The sequence below is a fragment of the Bos indicus genome, chromosome 15 (assembly GCF_029378745.1).
Source record: "Bos indicus isolate NIAB-ARS_2022 breed Sahiwal x Tharparkar chromosome 15, NIAB-ARS_B.indTharparkar_mat_pri_1.0, whole genome shotgun sequence".
In the NCBI taxonomy this organism is placed as follows: domain Eukaryota; kingdom Metazoa; phylum Chordata; class Mammalia; order Artiodactyla; family Bovidae; genus Bos; species Bos indicus.
The window spans coordinates 623801-647239 of record NC_091774.1 but is presented as its reverse complement, the minus strand read 5'-3'; the positions used below and the strand labels follow the sequence as shown (position 1 = coordinate 647239).

The 23439-nt window shown below is 36.2% G+C and overlaps 1 protein-coding gene and 1 pseudogene across 1 annotated transcript; one reads left to right on the top strand and one right to left on the bottom strand.

Moving 5' to 3' along the window:
• The first annotated feature begins 15467 nt into the window (after positions 1 to 15467).
• On the top strand, positions 15468 to 16400 carry LOC139187111 (olfactory receptor 5M9). Its single transcript, XM_070803126.1, has one exon. It carries the CDS (start codon positions 15468 to 15470, stop codon positions 16398 to 16400), a length of 933 nt encoding a protein of 310 aa, XP_070659227.1.
• A 5257-nt stretch (positions 16401 to 21657) lies between these two features.
• On the bottom strand, positions 21658 to 22614 carry LOC139176126 (olfactory receptor 8U3-like; annotated as a pseudogene).
• Between the last annotated feature and the right edge of the window lie 825 nt (positions 22615 to 23439).

Sequence of the window (23439 nt, the reverse complement as noted above, 5' to 3'; positions counted from 1 at the left end):
GCCAAAGTATTGGAGTTTCAGCTTCAACATCAGTCCTTCCAATGAATATTAAGGACTGATTTTCTTAGGATTGATTAGTTTGATCCCTTGTAGTCCAAGGGACTCTCAAGCATCTTCTCCAACACCACAGTTCAAAAGCATAAATTCTTCAGTGCTCAGCTTTCTTGATAATACATGTGTCTAAAACTACTATGTCAACCCATATTGCTTAAAACACAGCTATAATAATATAGAATAATTCCATGTTATACTATATATAATATAATAATAGTAATACTTCACATTTGAATACCAATTTGCAAACCACACAGTCCTTTACCTTATCTCACTTTATTTCACAGAATATTAAGAGTAGAAAATACTTATTTTCAATGGAAACCCCGTGGAACTGAAATTATTTTTCCTGTTTAGAGACAAAGATACTGCAATTCAAATCTCAAAGTGATGAGAGATAGTCCAGTCCAGCACCACCTCTGCCAATCATGTAGACTTGTGTTTTATACATGCTGAGACCAATAGATCATCTAAAGGTAACTCGGTCTTTAAGTATAATTATTTAATGGAATATGAGAGGCCAGTGATAAGGTTCACAAAAAGCAAGGAGCTAGAATAGATGTCTCTCATGAAATTAAGATTGTTGTAGGCCTATAACTTCAACAGAGGTATAGAGTCAACAATAACAGCAGTAACAACAAAATCAAAGTAATTTACTTAGGTTTTGATGAATGGACAAGTTAAAAATAATTTTTACTGAAAATCCAAAAAATAATACATCAATTTTTTTTGTCATTTTGGGTTTAGATTTACAGTGTTTTAATGAGCTGTCAAATTCATTTAAAGTGAATTTAAGGTGTTCCTACTTTAAAATAAGCTTTGTGGGACTGGAAAACCATAAATACAGAAATGAACTATCAACCACTCACACATGAAGGAACTTCCATAGATAAAGTCCTTGTTCATGCAAATTTCCAGAAAAATAGAAAAAAAAAAAAAGGAAGGATACTGTTAACTTCAGATATTGAATTTATATTATGCAAATTATACATTTAATATTTGAAAGAAATAAAGGTTAACACTAAAGCCATGGGACTATAAAGAATAAAGTGGACAACTAGAACTTGTGAAGAAACTTTTCAATTAGGATGGAGTACAAGGAAAACAAGAGCTTCCCTGGTAACTCAGAAGGTAAAGAATCTGCTTATAATGTAGGAGACCCAGGTTCAATCCTTGGGTTGGGAAAATCCCCTGGAGAAAAAATGGCAACCCACTCCAGTATTCTTTCCTGGAGAATTCCATGGACAGAAGAGCCTGGCAAGCTACAGTCCATAGGGTCACAAAGAATCAGACATGACTGAGAGATTAACACTTAACACAAAGAAAATAAAATCCATCAATGAGAACAAACTTGTGACTAAATATACATAAATACAGATCATATGGAACAACAGTATAAATTTGGGTAGTTCAAAAGACAGAACTAACTTACTGAAAAGAAACAAATTATAAAGAGAGAGGAAGAAATGGTAGCTAAAATGGTTTTTATTCTGCATTTTTAAAGCCAAAGAAAAAAACATTGGATGACTTCAGAATTTATTAAGCTTAGTGTGGATGTTAGAATAACAAGTGATACTAGTGAAAGACCAAACATAGAGTATAGTTTGCAAAAACATTAGAAGGCAGATTAATAGACAATCCATGTATAGTGTTGCTTATATGCCAAACAATAATCAGCACATATTTTACAGATCTTTTCCCCCAGATATTTACAGATATTATGTCAATGGCCATTGAAACAACTGAGACAGGTGATGTTACTGTCTCAGATTTGTACTTGGGAGAACCTGAAACAAAGAACCATTAAACAACTGCCACAAATTACAGGTATTAAGTGACAGAGCTGGAAATATTAATGTGATTTAAGTCTAATTCATTATAGAATGTTAGAATATTACCCAATTAATTCATGGAAATGAATGAAAAAAAGAAAAGCAAATCATGGAAATGTTCTCAACAAAGATATATTCAAAAAACTGAGTAATATGTGACATATCTTCAATTTCAATGGAAATTAGAGAAATGAAAATTAGAACTATAAAATATTTGTACCTACACACAAACCTAGCATACAAAAAAATTTGATAAACACCTTGTAATATTAATATTGGTGAGACCATGAAACAAAACTACTTAAATAGTGCTAATGGGAATGTAATTAATATAACCAGTTTGTGAAACTATTTGCCAGTTTAAGCAGACTATATACCTCATCTGTAAATCAGCAATTCTATCCAAAATTTTATCAAGCAGAAGTGCACGGATATATTCATATAGAGACAGGAGCAAGAATGCATTTTGTAATAGCCACATCAGGAAGCACTCTAGACATTTTTCAAAAATAAGAAGAATACATAAGTTTAGGTACAGTCATGTACCTAAATGGATACTATGCTGTTGCTGTTCAGCCACTCAGTCATGTCTGACTCTTTGTGACCCCCATGGATAGCAGCAGACCAGGCTTCCTTGTCTTTCACTATCTCCTGGAGTTTGCTCAAATTCATGTCTGTTAAGCTGGTGATGAGTTGGTGATGAGTGGCCAGTTGGAGTTTCAGCTTTAGCAACAGTCCTCTCAGTGAATATTCAGGGTTGATTTCCTCTAGGATTGACTGATTTGATCTCATTGCAGTCCAAAAGACTCTCAAGAGTCTTCTCCAGCACCACAATTTGAAAGTATCAGTTCTTGAGTGCTCAGCCTTCTTTACGGTCCAATTCTCACATCCATACATGGCTACTAAAAAAACAAACAAACAACAACAACAGAAAAAAACCACCCTCTGTCAGCCAAGTGATGTCTCTGCTTTTTAATATGCTATCTAGATTTGCCATAACTTTCTTTCCAAGGAGAAAGCCTCTTTTAAGTTCATGGCTTCAGTCACCATCCACAGTGATTTTGGAGCCCAAGAAAATATAATCTGTCACTGCTTCCAATTTTTCCCCTTCTATTGGCCATGAAGTGATAGGACATCCCATGTAGCACTAGTAGTAAAGTACCTGCCTAGAAATGCAGGAGACATAAAGGATACAAAATATTCTGGTTTGATCCCTGGGTAAGGAAGATCTCTTGGAGAAGGGCATGGCAATCTACTCCAGTATTCTTGCCAGGAGAATCCCCATAGACAGAGAAGTCTGGCATGTTACAGTCCATGGGGTCACAAAGCATAGGACATGACTGAAGTAAGTGAACACGCATGAACAATGGGACTGATCTTAGAGTTTTGAATAATGAGTTTCAAGCCAGCTTTTTCAATCTCTTCTTTCACCCTAATCCTCTTTAGTTCCTCTTCACTTTCTGACATTAGAGAGGTATTATCTGCATATCTGAGGTTGTTGATAGTTCTTCTAGCAATCTTGATTCCAGCTTTTTATTCATTCAGCTCAGCATTTTTTATGATGTATTCTGCATATGTTAAATGAACAGGTTGACAACATATAGCCTTGACATACTCCTTTCCCAATTTTGAACCAGTCTGTTATTCCATGTCCAGTTTTAACTGTTGCTTCTTGACCAACATACAAGTTTCTCAGAAGACAGCTAAGGTGGTCTGGTACTCCCATCTCTTTAAGTTTCTCTACAGTTTGTTGTGATCCACACAGTCAAAGGTTTTAGTGTAATCAGTGAAGCAGAAGTAGATTTTTTTTTTTTATTTTTTAGAACATTTTTGCTTTCTCTGTGATTCAGTGAATGCTGGCAATTTGATTTCTACACTTAAAGTAATAAAAAAACAATTGCTATTTAGATGTGAGGGCTTTAGGGAAGTGATTAGGTCATGGAGGCTTTGCTTTGCCCTCATGAACTGAATTAATACCTGCACATGCTTAGTCATGTCTGACTCTGTGACCCCATGGAAATTTATGTTTTGTGCACATTTTGAATGTGTACTATAATGGTTTAAAATATATTAAAAATGATACTCTTCAAAGAAACTAAATTTCCTTTGAATATGAAAGCAGTCTCTTTGTCAACAGAAGGCAGAGCATATTAGTTTGCAAGGGCTGCTATAATTAAGTACCACAGCCTGGGTGGCTTAAACAAAGGAGACTGATTTCTTTCCAGTTTGGAGGATACTAACTCAAGATCAAAGCATTAGTAGGGTTGGTTTCATGCTGAAACTTCTGTCTGCCTTATAGATGGCCATCACCTCGTGTCTGTCACAGTCTTTCCTGTGTGTACTTTTGTGCCCTAATCTCCTTGCTTAAATATGACACCAGTCATCTTGGGTTAGGATGCACTCATCTGAACTCATTACAACTTAATATCCTATTTAAAAACTATATCTACAGATTCAGTCGTATTCAGAAGTATTGGGAGTCAAGATTTTGATATATGGATATTAAAAAAACTATTCAACCCATAACCCAAAGTAAGATGGTAATAGGTTGTGGCACAAAGATATGATAATTGTTTGGAAGAAACTGCATTAAATTGGATTAAGCAAATATTACAGGTAACAGAATATGGTATGAGTATCGATGGCAGATATCAATATTATGATGTGGACTTCCCAACCTATGAAGAAAAATATTGACAATGAACCTAAAAAAGAAAATCACTAGAAAAGCAGTTGGGTCCCATGGCAAATCTGCATTGTACCCAGTTGTTATTTATCCAGAGAATTCACTTAGTGCAAAATACTATCTAACAAAGTAGTTACTTAATACTCACCTATATGTGTAATCTCTTAGGGAAATGTATCAATTGACAAATAATATAAATTCTGCCTGCATTATTCAGAAGAGCCATGAAATTGATATTCTTTCCAAAGATGGCTCTTTTTTAATAGATATGTAGACTTCTATATTATACATTTATTTATTTATAACCATAAAAATTCTGCTTTTTTATTTAGACAATCATGTGCATTACCAAAACTAAACTTATGATTCATAAATGACAAGATAGAAAAAGGAAATACCAATGACAAGAAAAGTGTGGATATTTACTATTTTAGGTACTGTTACTTATAAAATTCATTAAATCATTTAGGTGGATGATAAGGAAATTGAAATATATTGAATGCCATTGTCTAGGATTCTTTACTTAATGACTAATAGCTATGATTACTAAGAACTAGCCAGTCTATTGGTGTACAAAGTGTCAGAAATAACTAAGCATACACACATACAGACAGACATGTATGTAGAACAATATTTTCTGTATTGCATATTTCTACTGTATAATCCTCAAAATAACCCTATCCATATAAGGAATCCATTTTGAGTAGATAAAAAAATCATGAAGCCCAGAAATGTTAAGAAATATTGTCCAGAGTGCTTGGATCAAAATTGCTAAAGCCAGAATGAGAATTCCACAAGCTGACTTCATAGCTCATGTTTTCACAAGTAAATTCTCCTCAGTTCAGTTCAGTCACTCAGTCGTGTGTGATTCTTTGTGATCCCATGGGCTGCTGCATGCCAGGCCTCCCTGTCCATCACCAATTCCCAGAGTCCACTCAAACTCATGTCCATTGAGTTGGTGATGCCATCCAATCATCTTATCCTCTTTTGTCCTCTTCTCTTCTCTACTTCAATCTTTCCCAGCTTAAGGGTCTTTTCCAATGAGTTAGTTCTTCTCATCAGGTGGCCTAAGTATTGGAGTTTCAGCTTCAGCATAATTCCTTCCAATAAATATTCAGGACCAATTTCCTTTAGGATGTACTGGTTGGATCTCCTTGCAGTCCAAGGGACTCTCAAGAGTCTTTCCTGACACCACATCCAAAACCATCAGTTCTTCAGTAGTCAGCTTTCCTAATAGTCCAATTCTCAAATCCATACATGACTACTGGAAAAACCATAACCTTGACTAGATGGACCTTTCTCGGCAAAGTAATGTCTGCTTTTTAATGTGCTGTCTAGGTTGGTCATAACTTTCCTTCCAAGGAGTAAGTGTCATTTAATTTCGTGGCTGCAATCACCATCTGCAGTGATTTTGGACACCCCCCAAAATAAAGTCAGCCATTGTTTCCCCATCTATTTGCCATGAAGCAATGGGACCAGATACCATGATCTTAGTTTTCTGAATGTTGAGCTTTAAGCCAACTTTTTCACTCTCCTCTTTCACTTTCATCAAGAGGCTCTTTAGTTCTTTTTCACTTTCTGCCATAAGGGTGGTGTCTACTGCATATCTGAAGTTATTGATATTTCTCAAACAAACTTGATTCCAGCTTGTGCTTCATCCAGCCCAGCATTTCTCATGATGTACTCTGCATAGAAGTTAAATAAGCAGGGTGACAATATACAGCCTTGATGTACTTCTTTTCCTATTTGGAACCAGTCTGTTATTCCATGTCCAGTTCTAACTATTTCTTTCTGATCTGCATACAGATTTCTCAAGAGGCAGGTCAGGTGGTCTGGTATTCCCATCTCTTTCAGAATTGTCCACAATTTATTGTCATCCACACAGTCAAAGACATTGCTGTAGTCAAGAGAGCAGAAGTAGATGTTTGTTTTTTTTTTTTTTTATTCTGGAACTCTCTTGCTTTTTTAATGATCCAGTGGATGTCAGCAATTTGATCTCCTAATCCTCTGCCTTTTCTAAATCCAGGTTGAACATATGGAAGTACAAGATTCACATACTGTTGAATCCTGGCTTGGAGGATTTTGAGCATTACTTTGCTAGTGTGTGAGAGGAGTGCAATTGTGTGGTAGTTTGAACATTCTTTGACATTGCCTTTCTTTGGGATTGGAATGAAACTGACTTCCAGTCCTGTGGCCACTGCTGAGTTTTCCAAATTTGCTGGTATATTGAGTGCAGCACTTTCACAGCATTATCTTTGAGGATTTGAAGTAGCTCAACCAGAATTCCGTTGCCTCCACTAGCTTTGTTCATAGTGATGCTTCCTAAGGCCCACTTGACTTCACATTCCAGGAAGTCTGGCTCTAGGTGAGCGATCACTCCATCATGATTATCTGGGTCATGAAAATCTTTTAAGTATAGTTCTTCTCTGTATTCTTGCCATGTCTTCTTAATATCTTCTGCTTCTGTCAGGTTCATATAATTTCTGTCCTTTATTGAGCCCATCTTTTCATGAAATGTTCCCGTGGTATCTCTAATTTTCTTGAAGAGATCTCTAATCTTTCCCATTCTATTGTTTTTCTCTATTTCTTTGCAGTGATCACTGAGGAAACCTTTCTTATCTCTCCTTGCTATTTTCTCTGAAACTCTGCATCAAATGGGCATATCTTTCCTTTTTTCCTTTGCCTTTTTGTTTCTCTTCTTTTCTCAGCTCTTTGTAAGGCCTTGTCAGACAACCATTTTGCCTTTTTGCACTTCTTTTTCTTGGGTATCTTCTTGATCCCTGTCTCCTGTACTGTATCACGAACCTCTGTCCATAGTTCTTCAGGCACCGTGTCTATCATATCTAGTCCTTGACTCTATTTGTCACTTCCCCTGTATGATTGTAAGGGATTTGACTTAGGTCATACCTAAATAGTCTAGTGATTTTCACTACTTCAATTTAAGTCTGAATTTAGCAAGTGAATTTGGCAAATGGATTTGGGTAATCTATGTTACCTCTTTTTTTTTTTTTTTTCCCAAAAGTGAACCACTTTCTATACTCTTTTCAGAGTTGTTTCAGTGTTGCATGAAGAATGATAATGTCAAGGTCATTGGTTATGTCATGTTCCTGGTTTTAGCTTCCAATATTCAAACTAATTTGTGTGTGACCTTGAACCACTCATTTTGTGTCATTCATCTAGTTAATTTTTAGGATGTAGTATCTGATCTCCAAGATCACTACTGGTTCATAATTTCCCCAAAATCTGGATTCTTTCTGAGAATTTCAAGCAATTTTGCCATTTACAGGAAATTCAGGATGGTTTTGTAACATACTTTTAAAAAATGGATCTCATTCATACATTTATTTATATATCTATCAACTTTGTTATAGTTAAGCATCTGTAGTATAAAATGTATTTAACCTTCACTCTCTTCCTTGCTCTCTCCTGCTTTAACACACACCATATACACACACACACAATGCTTTCTTGTTTTAAATTTCATTTTTCTCTAGGGAGTGCATGTTAAGTTATAATAATGTGGGCCAATGAGTTTGCCTGATGCTATTTCTTCATAAAAGGTGAGAAGGAACTAAGGAGTCTGGGGTCCTTGGGCACTGAAGAATACAGAGGAAAGCTTTGCCTGAGTATTATTCTGTCCATGATTTTCCAGCAAAGTTGAGGTAGTACAAATCAGAGTTTATGAGCAATTTTGTTTTCCATTCAGAGTTTTTAATCTGCTAGCTATCTTTAATGTCTGAGCCACTAGGGGAGCACCAACAATACTGGAGTGGATAGCCATTCCTTTCTCCAGAGGGTCTTCAGGACCCAGGGATCGAACATGAGTCTCCTGCATTGTAGGCAGACTCTTTTCCATCTGAGCCACAAGGGAAGCCCCTACTATCTATACTTTGTGGAAAAATTGAACCTCAGAATTATTTTACATATGCTTTTTTTTACCCTTCAACACAGAGATAATACTGATCACAATCACAAATAGGTGGTGAGACTGTACTTGTGAACTGTTAATAGGTGAAACTACACAGGTCATTTAAATTTTTTGACGGCTTCATCAGAGACAGGCATTGTACTAAGAATTTCCCAATGTTATCTGTGATCCCCACACCTCACTGTGAGACAGCAGTTTCCTTTTTCTACACATAAGCTTTGGAACTGAAAATCCTTACTTTTCCAAAGACAGGTAGTTGACTATGGTGCAGACTTACGATGTTATTTCTGATCTGACTGACATTGAAGTTGATGCTCTACTGACTCCCAAAAGAGCCTCAGTGCACTGATAAGTTGTTCTACTACAATCAACTTCTCCACCAATGACCTCTACTTGTACTCATTCTCCCTAGATGTTTCCATGTGATCTGTACTTTTGAGGCACCCGGGATCTCTTCAACAGCCATGAGATGCATAAAATGTGCATTGCTGTGTTTGGCCTGAAAGATAATGATTACTAGAACTAAAGCACAATAGAAAAGAAAGTTACTGAGGAACATTTTATAATGCAAACCAAGAATGCTTTCCTGAGGTGCAAGGTGTTTTCCTGAGGCAGATATTATACCATGTGAAGATGGGAGAGATTATATCATGAAATTAAGGATATTGGTCACTAATGTTATCAGAAGACATTCTTCTGATTCATCCTCCTTAACTTCCCTTACTCCTGAGACGTTTCTATAATTTTAATTATAATTTGTTTCATCATTATCTGGATAGTTCCTTGGGGAAATGCTCTCAATGTGTGCAGTGTTCAAGACTCTATTATAAATAGTGAGAAATTATCATTGTTTTTTTGTTGCTGCCGAAAGTAGGTCTGCAAATTTTATACTCTGCAATACAGATTAATGCAATCACATTTTTAATTTTTTTCCTCTTTTTGAAGAGGAGACTAAGACCTTACTTGTGGACCTATTTGTTATCACAGTGTTTGATTGTCTGGAATTATATACTTGGGGAATATTAATATTTATATTAATAGTTGATATAAAAATTCATAAGAATATCTTGCTACCATAGGGACTGACAAGAATTTTTGCTCTTCAGGTTTTGACTTTTATGTCTTCTCTACAAAAACCAGTGATTTTCACATTGTGTTTTAAAATGTATCTGAGTGGAATTGAAGGTATTGTGTCATTGGGAATTATTGTTATTGTTCAGTCACTAAGTTGTGTCCTACTGTTTGCCATCCCATGGACTGTAGCATGCCACACATCCCTGTCTTTCACTATATTGGACAAAAATTATACTTTTGCTGTATTGTGTGTTTGTATAAAATTCCTAAAAAGTTAATGAAAGTGATTTTTTTAATTTGTAAATTATATATTCTATAGGCTTAATTGCTTTAAAAGATGATGCACAGTTATTTAACAAAGTGGCTCTCTATAAGAAATTACTTCAGTCATCTGGCCCTAGGACTATAGGATCACCAAACCTTGAGAGGCTTAGATAATGGTGGTCCAAGAACTCTGGTTTTAGGGCTCTAGGGCATTGCCAAGCTCTTCTGGTTCATCAAGCATGAATTATCAAAAGGATAAAATTTCCCCTTTTTTGGAGGATAATCAAACTGAATTTTAAATGTAGGGAAATAGAATATTAGAAAAAGTTATCAAAGAGGCAGCAGTGATATAAAGTTATTAAGAGTGTACCCTTAGAGTCCAATTAATTGGTTTGCATTTCCATCTGGCCAATTTGCACATGTCTGATCCAAGGAAATCCTCTTAGTCTGTCAGTGCTTCAGTTTTCTCATTGTTTAGAAAGATACACTAATTTGAACCTCTCTCATGAGACCTTTGCTTACAAAAGATTTTGTAAGGATTCAACAAAAGTTAGCTATTATCTTACCTTAAAGCTGAGACTGCTGCCACTAGAACAATTTTTTAATAGAAATTTTATTAGTTATGAACACAGTAATACATTCTATGAAGCTGATCTGGAGATCACGATGCTTAAAAATCATGTGTGACTATCCATGAATGTCTACAATATATAACAACTAATGTAGTCAGTTTGAAGTGTTCTAAAATGAATGAGACAAACTCTACTATTACAGAGCTAGTGATTATGACAAGTGGAAGAAAACCCACATATCACACAGGAAGGGAAATTGGAGAAGTAGTATTATTACTTTATGTTTCTTAGGTGCCTTGATGATTTTTTATATTTTCTATATTTAGTTGCTGTTGTTGTTCAGTCACTAAGTTGTATTCAGCTATTTGAGACTCCATGCACTGCAGCATGCCAGGCTCCTCTGTCCTTCACTATGTCCCAGAGTTTGCTAAGGCTCATGTCCATTGTGTTGGTGATGCTATCTAACCATCTCATCCTCTTATAATTAGTAGTACCAATAATCCAAATCGAACTCTGTTAATTAGTTAATTATGGCTTCACCAAGAAGAGTCAAGAGTTTTTATATATGAAAATTCTTGGTCTTAGCTCTATCTCCCAGTCAAAATCATCAACTCATATCTGGCTTAGTATATCCACACTTAGCAGCCAGAAGATCTACAGTCATGAAAATATAGGGTACAGGTGAATCCAGACCAGAACTGAAATATGAGTGCCTATGTTACATGCCCAAATCATTTTCTCTGTGGTGCATCTAATACCCATATGAATGATTTCAGAGGTAGGAAAATAGTTCACAGATATTAATCAAATTACAAATTGTGAGTTGCTACCCTTTTCCAACAACACAAGAGAAGACTCTACACTTGTACATCACCAGACGGTCAACACTGAAATCAAATTGATTATATTCTTTGCAGGCAAGGATGGAGAAGCTCTATACAGTCAGCAAAAACAAGACCAGGAGCTGACTGTGGCTCAGAACATGAACTCCTTATTGCCAAGTTCAGACTTAAATTGAAGAAAGTGGGGAAAACCACTACACCATTCAGGTATGGCCTAAATCAAATTCCTTATTATACAGTGGAAATGAGAAATAGATTTAAAGGACTAGATCTAATAGACAGAGTGTCTGATGAACTATGGATGGAGGTTTGTGACATTGCAAAGGAGACAGAGATCAAGACCATCCACAAGAAAAGAAATGCAAAAAAGCAAAATGGCTGTCTGAGGAGGCCTTACAAATATCTGTGAAAAGAAGAGAAGCAAAAGGCAAAGGAAAAAATGAAAGATATACCCATTTGAATGCAGAGTTCCAAAGAAGAGCAAGGAGAGATAAGAAAGCCTTCCTCAGTGATCAATGCAAAGAAATAGAGGAAAACAATAGAATAGGAAAGACTAGAGATCTCTTCAAGAAAATTAGAGATACCAAGGAATATTTCATGCAAAGATGGGCTCAATAAAGGACAGAAATGGTATGGACCTAACAGAAGCAGAAGATATTAAGAAGAGGTGGCAAGAATACAGAGAAAAACTATGCAAAAAAGATCTTCATGACCCAGATAATCATGATGGTGTGATCACACACCTAGAGCCAGACATTCTGGAATATGAAGTCAAGTGGGCCTTAGGAAGTATCACTATGAACAAAGTGGAAGTGATGGAATTCCAGTTGAGCTATTTCAAATCCTGAAAGATGATGCTGTGAAAGTATTGCATTAAATATGCCAGCAAATTTGGAAAACTCAGCAGTGGCCACAGGACTGGAAACGGTCAGTTTTCATTTCAATGCCAAAGAAAGGCAATGCCAAAGAATGCTCAAACTACCACACAATTGCATTCATCTGACATGCTAGTAAAGTAATGCTCAAAATTCTCCAAGCCAGGCTTTAGCAATATATGAACCGTGAACTTCCAGATGTTCAAGCTGGTTTTAGAAAAGGCAGAGGAACCAGAGATCAAATAGCCAACATCCACTGGATTATCAAAAAAGCAAGAGAGTTCCAGAAAAACATCTATTTTTGCTTTATTGACTATACCAGAACTTTTGACTGTGTGGTTCACAATAAACTGTGGACAATTCTGAAAGAAATGGGAATACCAGACCACCTGACCTGCCTCTTGTGAAACCTGTATGCCGTTCAGGAAGCAACATTTAGAACTGGACATGGAACAACAGACTGGTTCCAAATAGGAAAAGGAGTACAGCAAACCTGTATATTGTCACCCTGCTTATTTAACTTCTATGCAGAGTACATATCATGAGAAACACTGAGCTGGAAGAAGCAGAAGCTGGAATAAAAATTGCCAGGAGAAATATCAATAACCTCAGATATGCAAATGACACCACCCGTATGGCAGAAAGTGAAGAACTAAAGAGCCTCTTGATGAAAGTGAAAGAAGAGAGTGAAAACATTGGCTTAAAGCTCAACATTCATAAAACTAACTTCATGGCATCCGGTCCCACCACTTCATGGAAAATAGATGGAGAAACAGTGGAAACAGTGGCTAAATTTATTTTGGGGGGCTTCAAAATCACTGCAGATGGTGATTGCAGCCAAGAAATTAAAAGATACTTACTCCTCCAAAGGAAGGTCATGACCAACCTAGACAGCATATTAAAAAGCAGAGACATTACTTTGCCAACAAAGGTCTGTCTAGTCAAGGCTATGATTTTACCAGTGGTCATGTATGGTTGTGAGAGTTGGACTATAAAGAAAGCTGAGCACCAAAGAATTGATGCTTTTGAACTATGTTGTTGGAGAAGACTCTTGAGAGTCCCTTGGACTGCAAGGAGATCCAACCAGTCCATCCTAAAGGAGATTAGTGTGGGTGTTCATTGGAAGGACTGATGTTGAAGCTGAAACTCTGGTATTTTGGCCACCTGATGCAAAGAGCTGATTTATCTGAAAAGACCCTGATGTTAGGAATGATTGAAGTCAGGAGGAGAAGGGGATGACAGAGGATGTGATGGTTGGATGGCATCACCGACACAATGGACATGAGTTTGGGTAAACTCCAGGATTGGTGATGGACAGGGAGGCTTGGTGCACTGCGGTTCATGGGATCGCAAAGAGTCTGACACTACTGAGTGAACTAAACTGAACTGAACTTATTGGAGGGAGCCATGATACAATCATAGAGTTTATACACTTTTTAAAATAGTTCCTCTTCTAACTTTTTGTATATTTATTTTCCTCAATATTTTTATATAACTGGCTACTTGCCCATAACTGAAAAGTCAATCCTCAAAGAGATCTTTGACTACTCTGTGTGCATCCTGCTTCTGCTTATTTCTCTGTTTATCAGCATGCTCCATTTTTGTCTCACAGTAGTTCCATTCCCTAAATTGTCTCATTTGTATGCTTTTCATTCACTCATTTTCAAAAAGAATCAATAATGATACAAACCAGAATCTCACATAGCTTGTTCAATTTCATATTATAAAACTTAGGCTACTTCTAGATACTTCTAAAATACCTCTTAGATATAATGTAATACATAATAAATATAACATAGCAAATATATTTGGCATAAAATTGGTTTTAATGTCTGTAAATTAATTATTATAAGCAATTATAACTGCAGCCCATTTTATGTCATAATATTCTCTTCAAGCAATATTATTATGAGGATCTTAAATTCCCAAGATGATGTTAATCCTACAGATGCATCCCTAAGTACTCAGAGCAGTTTACTTCTCAGAAGACGTATCTGGGGAAGTATATTAAACAGAGAAAACATTCCTTGTGGACATTTTCCTTGTAATGGCATTGAATTTGAAAATAAATAATTGGACATATAATGGATTGTTGCTTAAAAGCAGTAGAATCTGAAATAGGACAGTAATTTTAAAAACATGGCACCTGAATTTTATATGTAAATAGAATTAATCATTTGATATAATTTTGATATGGTGATTGAACCACTTGCAGTTTACTTTTCTAAGATAGCTGTTAAATTGATACAGTCTGTGTCGTTAAATACCTGTTACCTCATCCTGCAAGGAGCAGTAATCAAGCAAGTGAAATATATAGCTAAATAAAATAAAACATGACTAGGATTTTCATAAGATGAAAGCTTTTTATATCCTATGCTGGCATAGTGTAGAAAGGTATGCCAAGGTATGACTAGATTGTAAGACCAAGATTTAAGACAATCATCCCATAAAATTGTGTAGATAAGAAGATATCTTCTGGACTTCCTTGGTGGCTCAGTGGATAAGAATATGCCTAACAATGTAGGGGACACAAGTTCAATCCCTGGTGGAAGGAAGATTCCACATGCCATGGAGCAACTAAGCCCAAGAGCCACAGCTACTGAGCCTGCACTCTAGAACCTGTGATCCACAGCTATTTAAGCCTGCTCATCTAGAGTCAGTGCTCCACAACAAGAGAAGCCACTGCAGTGAGAAGCCCACACACCCCAACCAAGAGGAGCCCAAGGGCAGCCAAAAATAAATACACAAATACATTTTTTAAAAAGGATATCTTTCAAGTCATAGGGAAATTAGTAAGTTAATATTACATGTATTTGTATTAATATTGACAATGAGAGGCAACCATCATACACAAAAATAGTATTCAATGGAATTTCAATGATTCACTCTTATTACTTCCCTATTCAGCACAAAGTGGTTGTCTGACCTTGGTTGAATATTTATGAGTCTCAAGTCTTTTCCTATAAGACAATATGTTGAAATGGATTTGGTCATTCTCTGATGACTCTCGGTCTACCTTTACTTCTATTAACACTCTATGATGTTAACATCATTGTAATAATTTAGCAAAAACAAGTGTCTGATACTAGTAGTATATGAATGTAATTGTTTTAGAGTTAAGAAATTAATAAATATTGCAATAATTACCTATAAGGCCTATTAAAGGAAATAAATGTTATTATATAGTCTTATATTAGACTGTGCAAAGTCTACATTGACTTTTATATTATTTGAACTAGGATACTGAAAAACATGACTCAAAATTTTCAAGAATAAAATAAATCTATTTGTTTCTTTTAATTTGTCCATAGGCAATGCAGACTGGGTCTAAATGAAGGCAATGCCAAATTTCACAGATGTGACAGAATTTATTCTTCTGGGGTTGACCAGTCATCAGGAGCTTCAAGTTCTCTTTTTTGTGGTGTTTCTAGTAGTTTACATGATCACTCTGATAGGGAACATTGGTATGATTATTTTGATCAGCATCAGCCCCCAGCTTCAGAGCCCCATGTACTTTTTCTTGAGTCATTTGTCTTTTGTGGTTGTGTGGTTCTCTTCCAATGTCACTCCAAAGATGCTGGAAAACATACTATCAGAGACAAAAACCATTTCCTATGTGGGGTGTTTGGTGCAGTGTTACTTCTTCATAGCCCTTGTCCATGTGGAAGTATATATCTTGGCTGTGATGGCCTTTGATCGCTACATGGCCATCTGCAACCCTCTCCCTTATGGCAGTAAAATGTCCAGGACTGTCTGTGCTCATCTCATCTCTGTGCCATACATCTATGGATTCTCTGTTAGCCTTATCTGCACACTGTGGACATATGGCCTGTACTTCTGTGGAAACTTTAAAATCAACCATTTCTATTGTGCTGACCCTCCTCTTATCAAGATTGCCTGTGGAGGGGTCCACATTAAAGAATACACCATGATTGTTATTGCTGGGATTAATTTCACTTATTCCCTCTCTGTGGTTCTCGTTTCCTATACCCTCATCATAGCAGCCATGCTGCGCATGAGCTCTGCTGATGGCAGGAGGAAGGCATTCTCCACCTGTGGGTCCCACCTGACAGCTGTTACCATGTTTTATGGGACTCTCATCTTCATGTATCTCAGGAGGCCCACTCAAGAGTCTGTGGAGCAGGGGAAGATGGTGGCTGTATTTTACACCACAGTGATTCCCATGCTGAATCCCATGATCTACAGTTTGAGGAACAAAGATGTGAAAGAGGCGGTTAACAAAGCAATCATCAAGGCAAACTTGAGGCAGTGAACCTGCAGTACATAATTCTATGTATGCAGCTTCCTGTTATAAATGTCCAGGCATATAAATTCCCTGTTTAAAATAGACTGTATACGGGCAACACTTAAATATACTAAGAGGTCCAGTCTAACACAGTGATGGTTTACTCCATGAATGGACTCTCAGGACTAAGCCTCCTTTATCTACATATGCAAACATACTAACCCTGACCTATTACTGTTAGTCCCAGTGTATGCAAAATTGTGCTAAGTGTAGTCATCGGATAACTCATAAATACATTTGGATAAGCACATGTTAATTTGGAGGTATCTTTGTAAGAGTTGAATATGATTTCTTAGGATATTTTGCATATATAATTACTCTTCACTTGTTTTATAAATAATACATAATTTCATGAGAAAAAATTAAGACTTCATCACTTTTCCATGAATATAAAAGTTGGTGGATCCTCATTTACCAAAAGAGCTTTCCATAACATTCATACATACATGGGCTTTGAAAACAAAAATGTATTCACAATCTTCAACTAGTGTCATGAATCAATCATAAGGTTAATTCTCAGTATGTATTGCTCTATAATTAACACTATTTGTGTTTCAAGCAATCTGTTGACTCACCATAATTCTACTCTTTGGTTTGGATTTTGGCTAGTTTTTCTCTTTATTAATTTAAATAGGTGAAAAATTTAGACTAAAGCCTATCATGTCCTTCTCATAGTTTAAAAAGATGAAGCAATATGGATTTTTTTTTCATTTAAAATCTAACTTTTGATCAGAAGAATGTCCTATTAAACATTTGATTGCTATGATGAAGCTATTGTTTGATTCCAAATTCTTGTCACTAACATTACATTCTTAGGTCTGTGTTTAGCTGCTTAAGTCAAGGTTTTAATAACTAGAATGGATCAACCAGATAAGAATCTCTGTAAAACTGAATGCCATTGCACTCAACATGTGTTAAAATGTGATCAGCACAGCTCAGACTGGTATCCATTGGGATCTGATTACAAGTTCACTATTCAACTTATGTTGATTGGTGTCAACTTAATCTACCTTCATTCTTAATATAAGTGGAATAAAATTTTTGTCCTTGTTGACTCTTGCTAATATTACCAGCATAAAAGCAAGTCAGAAGCAGAAGTAATTTCTCATGAATGAGTTTATTCTTGTTTAAGGGCTAATGCAATTAAAAGGGGTGCACAACTGAACATGTGTAGAAAGACTCTGAGAAGTAACATTTACTTGTGATAATATCACTGGAAAGATGGATTCATTTAAGCACAGAAAGTATTGTTACTCAGGCTAATTTACTAATTTCTCACAAGACACATTCCCTCAGATTGGTTCTGAGAAAAGGCAGTCAGTGGCAGGAGAGTTCTTTTTCATAACTTTAGGTTCTGAACAGGAAGAAAGAGTACCATTTGATTAGCATTGGAAACTACATTAACAAAGTTTTTTTTTTTTTTAATGTTTTCAAATCACCCAAGTTTGCTTCTAACAAGTTGGTTTCAAGTATGAAACAATAGGCTGCTCAAGAAATAATCATATTGACAGAGATCATTGTAAGAGATCATTGTAACTTGTCTGTCCTTATGGCAGACATATTCCTCAGTGTCCAGTATTTTATATTTTATTTTATAAGTAAAACATTTGTCATCCAGCTGTTAACCACCGTTCCCATTGCCCCTTGTCAGTGGGATACATAATGTTGTCAAGTCTTGGCAATGAGCCATCAGTAGAAAGTGGTGCCTGAAACCTAAAGATCACCTTCTCTATGTTAAAGCCATTAGATATGGACTTTTTTCTCTTCCTTCCCACTTGAAAATGTTGCCACTGAAATGATCACTTTTTAGACAAAGATGGCAACCCCATATTGAGGGTCTAATTCCCCTTCCCAAACCTCTTAACTCATACTGCTGCTTGAGAAAAAAATAAATTACTTTATTAAGTCACTGCATCTTGGGAGTTCACTTAGCTATAGTGTTATATTTGCTCTTATAATACTTTCCATAAACATATCTTTGGCACTTCACCTCTGCATCTTATCACTCACTAGGATGATTTTTACCAGAGAATGATCAAGTCTTTTCAGAAACTATTCTGGTATTGAGAGAAGGGCATCTTGTCTTCTGTCTTAACCAGAAGGAGAAAAACTCAAGCTTCTGATCTATATTAGATATTAGGTTATATATCCCTTTGTCCTAACTACTTGATGAGTTCTTGGGCTTGTTATGATCTTTAAGACTCCAGTTGTCACATTAACTGGTTTTGGATCCCTTTTGACCAGTCATCTAGGCCATTTCGCTAGCCTTTTTAGGTACTTGCAGGTCTCTTTCTTAAGCTAGGAAATCTCAGCTATTTTTTTTTTTTTTTCTGCACTATGCCTGCAGGTGCAGATAAGGTGTGTTTTCACCAGACATTTGAGCCAGCACATCTTTAACTGTCCTTACTTATTAGTGGGGCTTCTGCAATGGCTCAGCAGCAAAGAATCATCTGCAAGGCAAGAGACATGATTTCAGTCCCTGGGGGAACATCCCCTGGTGAAGGAAATGGCAACCCACTCCAGTATTCTTGCCTGGAAAATCCCATGGACAGAGGAGCCTGGTGGGTTACAGTCCATAGGGTCACACAGAGTCGAACACAACTGAGTATGCACACACTTACAAGCACTTATTATGAGTGAAATTGTCCCCCCATAAGATGTGTTAAGTTCCTAACCTGAAGAACTGCAGAGTTTGGTTATACAGTCATTGGGTTACAAGGTCATTATTTGAATATAGGGTCACTGAAGATGAAATTGTTAATATGAAGTCATACTGAAGTAAGGTGGACCGTTAATTCAGTGTGAGTGATGTCCTTACAAGAATAAAGAAAATTGGACCCAGATGTAGGGGGAAGAAGACCATGTGAAGACAGCAGAGACTGGAGTGATGTTTACAAGCCAAGGAATGCCTGGGACCATGAGCAGCTGGAAAAAACAAGGAAGGAACCTCCCCTAGAGCTTCATAGAGAGCCTGGTTCCACCAATACCTTGACTTCAGACTTGTAGGCTCCAGAACCATGAAAAAATAAATTTTTGTTGTTTTAAGTCAATGAGTGTGTTTACTTTGTTAACACAGACTGATTAAACTAATATATTTCTTTAGAGTTTTGTTTCAATGTTAGAACTTTGTTTTTTCTTTAGTTTTTTTTAGTCTTCCAGGCTATCACCCTTTCTTCTCTGGGAGCTCTTCAAATGTATCTGAACTATCTTTGGTAAATGGGTGGTTTTGCAGCAACCTCCCCTGAATCCCCCAGAAGGGGCGCCAGATTCCTTTTGAAAGATTCACTAACCTTTAAACCCTTCTCACATTGCCAATCTCAGGTTCACCCTTTACTCTACAGTTTACTATATAGGCTTGCTGCTGTGCTTTTAACTATTTAAATTATACTTTTGGAATTATTTTTTTTAAGCTACAACAAAGATGTTCTATTTTCTTGAGTTTTATCTTTGGCAATTGACAGTCATGATTTCCAAGATTAATTTCTCTGCAACTGTGCTCCCTGACCCTGAAAGAAGTTGATATAAGAACTTGAAAATCAGGATTGTAAGTCATTGTTTCTCTTCAGAATTTGTACAATTTACATCCACTTAGAACACCTCATTGCTGCTTTAATAATGGTGTTGAGGTTAGGTGAGGCATATATTAAAATAAAGTTTAATATAAATAATTTAATAGGGCAATATTGATGTCTCCACATAAATCTGAAAGCTAACTTGACAATGAAATGTGTCCTAAGATAACTTGGATAAAATAAGCTAAAATGTTTCTGAATAACTTATACAATCATTTCTTTTGCCAATATTTCCCAAAATAGCAGACTGTTCAGCATATTCAGGAATGTTTTTGATTTTGCTCTACAAGAATAGTTCACAATATCACCCACATGGTAGACACCAAACATTTGAATCTGAATAAAAGAAAACAAATACATTCCAGTTTAATTGGGTTTTAGATTACATCACTTTACAACCACCCCAACATAGAACTATATTCCTGACATCTGACAACAACCACATTTATAATTTGGTTTTAAACTACCCCTTTCTGTCCCCTCAACCCATTGCAATTTCTTCAAATCCCTAAAATATAAAAGGATCTTAAGCTTTGCAGGGGGAATATAGGAGTATGTCTGCATTTTTGTTTTGATACAGAAAAAGAGAGTATGACTTTCCAAAAGCTGACCCTGATTCCCAGATCTGCATGGTGAAAAATGACATAATTTTGAACAACATGCTGCTGCTGCTGCATCGCTTCAGTCGTGTCTGACTCTGTGCGACCCCATAGATGGAAGCCCACCAGGCTTCCCGTCCCCGGGATTCTCCAGGCAAGAACATTGGAGTGGGTTGCCATTTCCTTCTCCAGTGCATGCAAGTGAAAAGTAAAAGTGAAGTTGCTCAGTCGTGTCCAACTCTAGCGACCCCATGGACTGCAGCCTACCAGGCTCCTCCGTCCATGGGATGAACAACATGAGAACCATGGAATTACAGAGAGAAACCAACAGTGAATCTAGGGGGGATCACAAGCAGAGAGGAATGATTTTTAGTAGACAGGGTACAGTTGAGGAACGGCTACTGCATGAAATGACGTGGGGATGGACAGGAAACTTACTTTATCACTTCCCTTTTTCTGTCTCCACAATGTATAAAATAGAAACATTTTTGAAAGCAGTGGCTAAATCTTATTATCAGTTAAATAGAAACTATCCAGGTTAAAACTGTCAGGTGTCACATATGCAAATAGTAGCGATTTGTTAAAAACGTGCATTATAATTTTTATTTATTTTTTTAGAATCTTTATGTTTTAGTTTATTATCCCCCTCTTGTGAAGCATAAGCACTTTAAAATATATTTTCTTTCAAGTTGGACAAAAGCAATTAACATAACCTCACCCACTTCTTACCGTGTGAACTTAATTACAATCTCAGTTTCAAGAAGATATTTTTCCTTCTTGCTTTTCACTCAATCTGAGGTGCCCCTGCTCAAATATGACGTATACTCTTAGCATATTTAATACACTCTACTGTGACTGCTAAAAACCTTTTTTATCCTTTTTTTTTGAAATATAAAAAAGATTCATCTTATTTATACATTTTATAAAAAATAGAACACATGTGCAAAGTCATTTTGCTTACATAAAAATGGTGAAAATAAAATTAATCTATCAAAGATAATAAAAACAACATATCTGCATGAAGCATAGTTCCAAGACAGTCAGTGTTACAAGCTACATTTTAATGTTTATTAGAGACAGGAAATAACATTTTTCAAAGGCTTTCCTCAAGGCATTTTTTACCTCTTGGTTCCTCAGGCTGTAGATCATGGGATTCAACATAGGAATGACTATTGTGTAGTAGACAAGAGGCCATTTTGTCTGTGTCAAGGGAATGGTTTGATTTGGGCTGCAAATACATGAAGATCAGAGTCCCATAGAATATAGTGACAGCAGTCAGATGAGAACCACAGGATGAGAATGCTTTGTGCCTCCGTTCTGCAGATTGAATTCTCAGGATGGCAGCTACAATGTATAGGTAAGAAATAAGGACTGTGGTCAAAGAGCTGATCATGTTGAATCCAGCTAAGATAAAAATCAAGATCTCTTTGAGGCTGGTGTCTGTGCAGGCAAAAGCCAGCAAAGGGACATCATCACAATAGAAGTAATTAATAACACTGGGGCCTCAGTAGATCAATCAAAAAGTAACAACTGTGTGGAGGAAAGCAACAGAAAAGCTGTATAAGTAAGGGCCTGCTACCAGTTGCATGCACACCTTTTGGGACATGATCACCATGTAGAGAAGAGGGCTGCAGATGGCCACATAGAGGTCATAAGCCATTACTGCAAGAAGGAATGTCTCCAAAATCAAGAACTTCAGGGAAAAGCCCAGCTGTGTACACATGCATAGAGAGATATGGACCTGTGCTTGGTCAGGAGGGTCTCCAGGGACTTTGGAGCTATTGATGAGGAGTAACAAAAGTCTACAAAGGCCAGATTACTGAGAAAAAAGTACATCGGTGTGTGAAAGTGAGGATCCAACTGGATTAAAGAAATCATGCCAATGTTTCCCACCAAAGTTAGAGAAGATACCACTAAAATGAGAAGAAAGAGAAAAATTTCAATCTCTCTCTGGACTGAAAAACCCAAAAGAATGAATTCCATCACCCTGGTAATATTCTCTTCAATCATTTTTTCTAGTCTCTGAACTGCTGAAAAGGGACAAGGTAAAGACAGATAAGTTATCAGGAGTAAGGAATTGTCATCAGATGCCAAAACGTGTGTGTTTTAACTTGAGAAATTATTTCTCATTGAAGCAGAATATCAGAAGAAATAAATATATCCCCCCTTAAACTCTCCTGTTTGACTATTTATAATTTTCTGAAGCCAAAAATTGAGGTTTAATAAAAATAATGTTTATAAAAATATGTAACATTTTAGGTTTAGATTATTTTAGTTATATTTAATAATAGAGAGAATTAACATATTTTTAAATATCCTGCTCCCATATTTACTTCTCAGTGGAATAAAACTTAAATATGTAACATTTTATCTGTTTTAATAGACATTTATTTTAACAAATATACATTATGCTAAATATAATAAAAGCTAAACAGGATATTTAATAGATAGAAAAGTGGAGGCAACAAAATATTTCTATTTGTGAATTAGGCAAATTTTGGCTTCATATGTAATTTGTTCATTTTCAAATACTACTTTATAAAAGTGAAAAAGTACACTTGTAGTTAGAGTTAGAATACACATATATTAAAAAGTACAGCTCTTTACAATCATTTACTCAATGAACATGAGTTTGAGCAATCTCCAGGTGGGTAGTGAAGGACAGGGAAGGCTGGAATGCTGCAGCCCATGGGGTCACAAAGAGCCAGACACTACTGAGTGAGTGAACAGCAACAAATGGTTTTACATAAATTATTTTCAACACTTATAATTAGGAATTCTTTCTAAATTATCTGGTAAATATTTAGTGTAACAGTAGCCTTCACTCCTGCTTTT

Excerpts from the sequence above, each read along its gene's own strand:
- LOC139187111 (XM_070803126.1), top strand. The coding sequence starts at position 15,468 with ATGCCAAATTTCACAGATGTGACAGAATTTATTCTTCTGGGGTTGACC.